Source organism: Cajanus cajan, chromosome 4, assembly GCF_000230855.2.
Source record: "Cajanus cajan strain Asha chromosome 4, NIPB_CcT2T_4, whole genome shotgun sequence".
In the NCBI taxonomy this organism is placed as follows: Eukaryota; Viridiplantae; Streptophyta; class Magnoliopsida; order Fabales; family Fabaceae; genus Cajanus; species Cajanus cajan.
This window is the reverse complement of record NC_138520.1, coordinates 26731924-26739998: the sequence shown is the minus strand read 5'-3', so window position 1 is coordinate 26739998 and position 8075 is coordinate 26731924. Positions and strand designations below refer to the sequence as shown.

The 8075-nt window shown below is 31.2% G+C and overlaps 2 protein-coding genes across 2 annotated transcripts; both read right to left on the bottom strand.

The window, feature by feature from the left end:
• Window positions 1–1203: 1203 nt before the first annotated feature.
• LOC109791420 (uncharacterized) lies at window positions 1204–6261 on the bottom strand. Its single transcript, XM_020350720.3, has 7 exons — window positions 4891–6261; window positions 4605–4756; window positions 4233–4360; window positions 3816–4033; window positions 3520–3726; window positions 2747–2827; window positions 1204–2642 (listed from the first exon to the last, which is right to left on the bottom strand). The coding sequence occupies exons 1-7, from the start codon at window positions 4923–4925 to the stop codon at window positions 2396–2398; spliced, it is 1068 nt and encodes a 355-aa protein (XP_020206309.1). The 5' UTR covers window positions 4926–6261; the 3' UTR covers window positions 1204–2395.
• Window positions 6262–7350: 1089 nt separating this feature from the next.
• Window positions 7351–7716, bottom strand: LOC145957265 (uncharacterized). The gene has a single exon (XM_083073488.1). It carries the CDS (start codon window positions 7714–7716, stop codon window positions 7351–7353), a length of 366 nt encoding a protein of 121 aa, XP_082929614.1.
• Between the last annotated feature and the right edge of the window lie 359 nt (window positions 7717–8075).

Genomic DNA, 8075 nt, shown 5'->3' with positions numbered 1-8075 from the left:
CTGTATTCTTCTAGCCATAGCTCTGGTAACTGGGCCCATGGTCTATCACTCGCAATTTAATCTTGGTAGGTGTTGACCTTTATCTTTTGTTTCAAGTAGTTTTCACACCCTTTTCGAGTCACATGGTTTCGAGTGACCTTAACAAGAGTAGATATATGTCACAAGTGGATGTGGTTGAATTAATATAAATTTGCTGTATATTTTTCTTTCCCAACACTTGAATTTACATTCTTGCATTTCTGTTTTCATGCTTATTCATATGTGTTGTTAGGCATGTTCATTGCATTAAGAATTGAGTAAATTTAGACTTGTATTAAATCTAAACTAAGTATCTTATCTAAAAGCTATAGATCTACACACGTCTTAGCAAAGATTTAGAAATTTTTTTAAAACCAAGATAGCTCAAGAAACTTTGAATAACCATTTCATCCCGCTCGCTCCTTGATTAAGCCATCTTTTTTAATAGGTTGACCATATTATTCAACCCTATAAGATTGACTAGTACACCACCTATTCTACACACACATTAATTATTGACGTTACAAATGTTGCTGAGACACTATTTATGTATTTTCTTAAAAGGAAAAAAAATAATAATAAAAAACTGCTAGTTATTTTATGGACTAATAGGTTCGTTTAGGTGCTATATGATTAATTTTAGTTACGTAAGATCTTGTATTGAAGTTTTGCGCATGAACAAAATTTAACTGCAACGAATATTATTATATCGGGTATAAAAAAAATTATTATATCGAGTAATACCAAATATAATACAAAATATTATTATTAATATAACTGCAACAAATATTATTATGTTCGAAGAAAACACTCATCTTGTTTGTACTTACACTTTTTAGTAAAACTTAGTTACTGTTTTCAGTAATAAATACTTTATATTATGATTAAAAAAATTATCGAGTAAGACATGTGTCATAAAAATTATTTCGTATTCCAAAGGAAAAACTGTGTTGGCAACCGAAAAAGGAAAAAAAAAAAAAAAAAAAAAAAAAAGGTTACATATAAATGTTTTATAGCTAATATTTTTAACAAATTACTCTTATCCCTGGCAATATTTCTCAAATTTTGATCACTTTAAAAAACAGCCAGCTACGGGAAGACGATGGAACAACATTTATGTCATATAGAAACACTGACGTACGCTTCGTTTGAGAGAAGCGATTCATGTAAGAGGAACTCCAAGATTTGAGGAATTGTGAGTACCACGGTTTTGTGTTTCCTTCGAGAGCAATGAAAGTAAGAAAGAGAGTAATTTTTTTGTGTGGGATCCAAAAGAATGTGGACACTGAATTAATGTATTTTCTTTATAATATTATAAATAAGAAGATTTGAAGGGATTATATTTTATTTTTACCATTTTATCGTTTTATTTATATCTTTCACATGAACACTAAAAAGTATATTCATAAACTAATTTATAACATCATTTTGACTTGTTTATTTATTATTTAAAGCAATAAAAATTAATCTTCTTTTCAATTCTCTTCTACTCCTTTCCTTTTAAACAATTTTTTTTTTTTTACTTATTTTTAATTCTTTTTTTCCCTATTGTCGTCACTTCTTTTCACTCTCATCCTCACTATCAAACACAGAATAATTTCCTCAACAATGAACATATGCATGTGAGTGTAATACAAGTTAGGCTTACCTAAATTTATCATTTTTTAAATAGTAAATAAATAACGATGTAAATATTTTAGTTTCTGTAGTACTATTCATTCAATTTTAGTCGTATAAATTGTTCCTTTTAATATACATAGTCCTTATATTGTTTTTCTCATTTTGGGTATTACTATATAACGGTTATTGGTTCAATATCTTAATAAATAAAAATATAGGCTGATATGTAATAAAAAAAATTAAATCAAAATTAGCCTAGATGAATAAAAGCTATGAAATATAACAAAAATAATTCTTTTTTAGGCATAGCAGATACTCATTCCTGAGATTAACATGACACTATATTTTGGGGAGATTGGAGGTGGCAGTACATCGTATATATAATTGGAGAGTGCATATATAGATATTATTTAAACTAGTAATCAGACACAAATAGACAAATTAAATATAATTCACCCATAATAAAGGTGCATTTATTCTTTGTATTCGTCAAATATATCCATAGATAACATGGACGTACCTTAGTCACTATAGGCTAGCTATGATAGTAGTGTAAACTACTGCTTAAATTGATTATTAATTACTTATAAAATAAGGAATTATTAACTAGTAAAAAAGAGGCAACAATTTGGTGTACTTTATTTTTAAATTAACTAGATATTGATGTATCGGTTGAATCAGTAGTTTACGATCATGATCAATTCCCTGATGTGTTCATCAGCTTCTGATTGGTCTACTTAACTTTCACAATTCATATTCAGGGATTATACAAGGAATCCAAGCACCAGCAGTAGTAATCAGACCTTGATATTTCTAGCATTTGTTCAGGAGTCATTCTTTCAAGCTCACTTTGCCTCCACGAAGCAAAATTATTCCTGTTCTGTGGGTCAGAAGCCAAAGGGTAATCCTGTATTTTATGCACTTGGGATCTCATTCTCATGTAGAGCCTCATCGTTGCAACACAATCCTCATAAGGGTCCTGAATACCAGTTTGAATGTCATACCTGCATATTTATATTTATGCGCCAAAAACCAAAGCCGCGTTAATATTAACACATACTTGCTGAATCCAACATATATAGTAAAGAAACATGTGAAAGATACTTGCCCAAGATATGCCTGTGTCAAGTACTTGAGTGAGTTGCTCAGCTTGCTAGTTTTCATCAGTGGAGGGTATTTTGCAGTGTCCCTGGTTATTATTCAACATGTATTCAAAGTCAATATATAGTAGAATATGAGAGTGAAGTTCAACAAACCATATAATATTCTCTTATAAATTTTCTTATTTGTTATGGTCACAGTGTTGCAGCTGGTTCTGGGTTCAAGTGGTGCTACCGATGGACTCAAGGATTCAATTTTTCAACACAATTGTGCTTTCAAGGGGAAGAAATTGAGAAATGCATGGTATTCTGTCTGATTTGCTACAATTTGGTTGTTATATATGGATACATAGAAATAACATTATCTTAAGAATGAAGCACTTAAGCTAGACAATGTTTTTGGTGTCAAAAGAAAAAGCTAGAGAATGTGAGTTGGTAAAATCTAGGTCTTGGTCATGGTTGACCAACAAAATGAAGGAATTTTCATTCTTTTTCTTTGAATGGTCAATGAACCCAATAATAATATAATATGTTTGAAGAGTTTGTTGGAAAATTCATATGTGCAAGGATATACAAGTGTTTGTATTGAGTAGCATATTATGTACTATTTAAAGTGTAAAAGGGTTCGTATTCGTTGTACCCCTCATACAGTATATTATTTTCTTTTGTTGATAAAAAAAAGAATATGAGAGTTATTCAAACAATCATCTTTGTTATTGATTCTTGAGAGATTGTAAACTATGCTGCATGTTCTGCCTAAATGTTAAACTGAATTATTCACCTTATTTTTTCGGCTCGATATTCTATTTGCAAACATTCAAGGTCATGATCCAAACCATGACCCACAAGAATCCTTGCTCTTCCACCTCTTGGCCGAATTGTCCACATAGGTTCACCATTGCAAAGGAAATCTTGAATCCTCCTCTGAACTTGTCTCATTGGCATTGCATCTCTCAGGTATTCTGGCCTGATTCCTGTTGTCTCATACCTGTTAATGAATCAGCATCTCTATTCAGCACCCTAGCTATATATGTGGTTAAACTCTTTAAGGGCCTTAAGGAAGTTCAATTTTGGAACCTGTAGTTTGTGACAGGAATTGGTGGCTTCACATAAGAATGGAAGATTATGTTCTCTTGCTCATCGATTAAGCACACTCTTCCACACAGGTCCAGTGAGCCATCACTGCCACCTCCAACCATTTTACATGCTAGTGCAACTACTTGTGGTCCTCTTGCTCCACCACCAATAGCCAAATTATCACGAAGTCCCAAGTTTGAAAAGCGACCAATTATTCCCTATAATAATGTGCACATAAAGTTAAAAATTCGCAATGAATAATTCTAAAATGTTTTCATTTTTGAATAATAATAATAAATACATGTCATTTTTTTTAAATATTAACTGCACATGCCTTTATTATATGTAATAAGAAAAAATATCGGAATGAGGATAACTATTTTGCAAATTCTGAAGTTTCAAATTCAAAAATTATACAGCATTTCCAGAGTGCTGGCATTTTTCTTGGTGGATCCTGCGAGAGTTAGGGCTGTCAAAGACTTTCAAGCAAAACTTGCACCCTCTATAGGCAAACATATCTCTGCATTCCTGTTTTGGCAATGGACCTAGACAAGCAGATTATAAAGTCTCATCAGTCATAACAATTCACAGTCAATTGATAACTATTAATTTATTCATAGAGATGCAAACTTCATGCATTCAATTTACATATTAAAATAATATATTTGGTTAACTAAAAACACATTCTTCAAGTACAAATTAATTATTAATTATTAGTTTTGAAATATTACATAATCATATATATGAATAAAAAAATTATATTAACAATTAATTATGAAAGGTTATTACCAATAAGATGTTCCCTTAGAGACTCAAAGGACCTGCAGTGTTTCCTGCAAATGCCACAGGTTGGTTCATGAACCGAATGGTATGAGATCCTCATGTGCTCAACTAGGTGCTCCAGTTTGTTGAACTGACGGAAGCATGCTGCACATTTATTCCTAAAGCAACAAAAGCTATATATGTTACTCAAACATATCCATGCATTGTTAACTAGATGTTCATATACCTAAGATGCTCATGCAGTACTCTTGCATATGTGATGTGCATGGATATGTGAGAAGGAAACTTAAACCTGTGAGTTTCAGCACTCTCTATTCTGCAATCCATAATTCTTTATAGTAATGTCTATAATTGTTATGAGAAAGAGAAGAAAAGAAAAGAGTTGGAGTTGAGGTCTAAGGTGTGAGAGGGGTGGTACTTATAGGTAAGAATTGCTGCAACTTGCACAAATGGACGATTCCTAAAGGCATTATTCAGTATATTAATTTTGGATTCCCCCACAACTTTTTATTTTTTCTTATCTTTGGAATTGGCCATGCTTCCTCTCCTCTACCTTGTAGTGCAGTTTGTAGGTAGCGAATAGCATTCTTGCAATCGTAATGATCTATGTACGATCCAGATTCTTGGGCCCATTCTTGTTGTTTCCTTCATTGACTTCGTCTGTCACGATGCTTTAATATGACTTTCATTGCTGCAAACCAACCAACCAATGTTCTTAAACTCTTGTCCACCAAATCACGCCTTCACGCTTTCTAACCACAATATAGAGTAGTGATTTTTCCGCACCGAATTTTTTCAAACACTTGACCAACATCAATTTTTTATTATTATTTATTTTCCAATTGATATCTGTATCTTTTTCTCTTTTATTTTCCTCTCATTAGTTACAAAATAAAATTTTAAATGTTTAAACACATAAATTATTTGAATTTTTTTAATATATATATATTTTTTATTATCCAAATAATTCACCCCTATTATTTACCTAATTAACTCATTTTCCCGGCTCATGTGAGGAATCGATTGGAAAAAATCGATTTCTCACTTGACCCTCGTCCCCCCGTTTCTTTTTGTTTTTTTTAGCCCAGTAAAAAATCGGTTGTTAGGCAACCAATTTTTCAATTGGAGCTTTTTTCTTGATTTTTTTTCTATCTTTTAAAATTTTAAAAATTATTTTAATTTAATACAAAATTCAGAATTTTATTATTTATAATATTTAAATTTAATATTTTTAAAAATTTATATATTTAGTGTTATAATTATATTTAAATTTTAAGTTTTATATTTAATATTTTAATTTTTTTAAAAATATAGATAATCTAATAATGTAATTTAATAATAATTTTTTTATATTTTTAAATGTGTATAATTTATTTAATATGTTTATTTTGCATTAATAATTATAGATAATTAAATTTGTTATTTAAAAAAATTGTTATATTTTTTTATTATATATTAAATTTGGTATTAAAAATATAAAGAAATGTTGGTATGAAAAGACAAATTAAAAATTACAGAACATGATATTGATGAAAGATATACAACAAAAGAAATAGAAATTGAGATTAGCCTGTGAAAAATCGTCCATTTAAGTTTTTTGATTTGAACTCCCTTGACGGTAAGGACATTTTTTCTTAGAGTGGCCTACATTTCTACATAGAGAACATCTTTTTGATTGCCCTAATTCAATCATATCAATTTCAATCTGTATTTGAGATCACTTCGGGTGGCCTTTTTTATTTCTGATTTTTTTTAGATTTGGTATGATTTGCAATTCGTCACACTCTGGCTAGTAAAATTCATTGGATAATTCACCAAATAGTTCATTATACACATTAGAAACATATTCTTATGTGTATACTGGATCTATATAAGATGTGTAATGGTGGTGAACACGCTTACACGCAACAAGAACATGGGAGCATGGCATATGTAACTTTTGAAACTTGTCATAGTCACACCACTTCTCATCTAGTCTAATTGTGAAAGTTCTAATCAGTCGTCCTTTCCTTGGGTTAATGATTTCTTGCACCAGATAACATGTATTACAACAATCAAACACGAGGACATGATGACTATTTGCCTTGGATTCTGCATCTCTCATGGCCCTAGTTATTATTTCAATATAAACTTGGCTAGCTCTGAGTTTAGCATCGACTTCCTTCCCTCTTTAGATGAATAATGAATTATATCTCTTATAAGTTGACATGATAATTGCATATATTGGCAAATTTTTGGTTTTCCTAAGAATAGAATTTATTGCCTCTGCCAAGGTAGTCATGTGTCCCCATCGTCGGCCATTGTCACATGCAAAAGTCCATTGTTCTCTATGAACAATGTTGAGCCAATCAATTACACCTTCAGTTCCTAGTTCGTTTCTCAATATATTAAAGTAGTAATTGAACCTAGGCTTAGTCATCCCATAAACTGTGAATTTTGAAGAGCAAAATTATCAATTTATTATTGTTGAAATATAGTAAAATAAATATGAATAAATATTTAATTGATCATAAAAAAAAAAAAAAAAAATACATACCCATGTTGATGATTAATTTTTTTTTTCTGCATTCTTGAAATGTCTCATGAAATTTTGGGCAATGTAGCGAATGCAAAACACATGCACTGAGTTGTCTGATGTCCAACCACTACTTTCTCTAGAGTAGGCATTTTTTATGGACTCGTGCTTGTCGGAGATTAAGCAAAGGCCATCTTGAAGGTAAACGTGTCCTTTTAGGTAATGTAGAAATAACTGTCATGCATCTATTATTTCACCCTCAACAATGACAAAGGCAATTGGAAATATTTTGTTGTTAACATCTTGTGCCACAACCATGAGGAGAGTTCCTTTGTATTTTCCATACAAGAATGTGCCATCAACTTGAACAACAGGCTTGTAGTATTTGAATCTATCGATACAAGGTTTAGATGTCCAAAACACTCGATGGAATTGAACATAATCAATAACCATTTGACCTTGTTGGTTGTATAGTGGCATTGTCTTATTTTCAACAACAAATCCATTAAGAAATCTTTTCATGGCATTGAGCAACTTGGGTAAATCATGGTATGATTGTTCCCAATTTCCATGTAAGTCTTCAATTGCCTTTTGCTTCGCCATCCATGCTTTCCAGTATGAGATTGTGTTGTCTTTGACACTTTTGATGTGCCCTATTATTGTTGGGATTGAAATTGATGGATCACTTTCCACCAATGGAAGAATACTTTTGCTTATATATACAAAACCAAGGTTGACATGATCTTATGAGATAATTGGGGATGAACAAGAATGTTCATCTGTTAGCCTACGAACCTCCCATTTTGGCTTCTGTTATGAAAGTCGCTAGGCACCTCCAACCACATCCATTATTAACACATCGTGCAACAATTAATGTTGGAGACTATTTCTCAATCTTGTAATATAAACCTTTTTTGACATGGTATGCGTTTAAAACATGTTTGACTTCCTCCTTTGTGTCG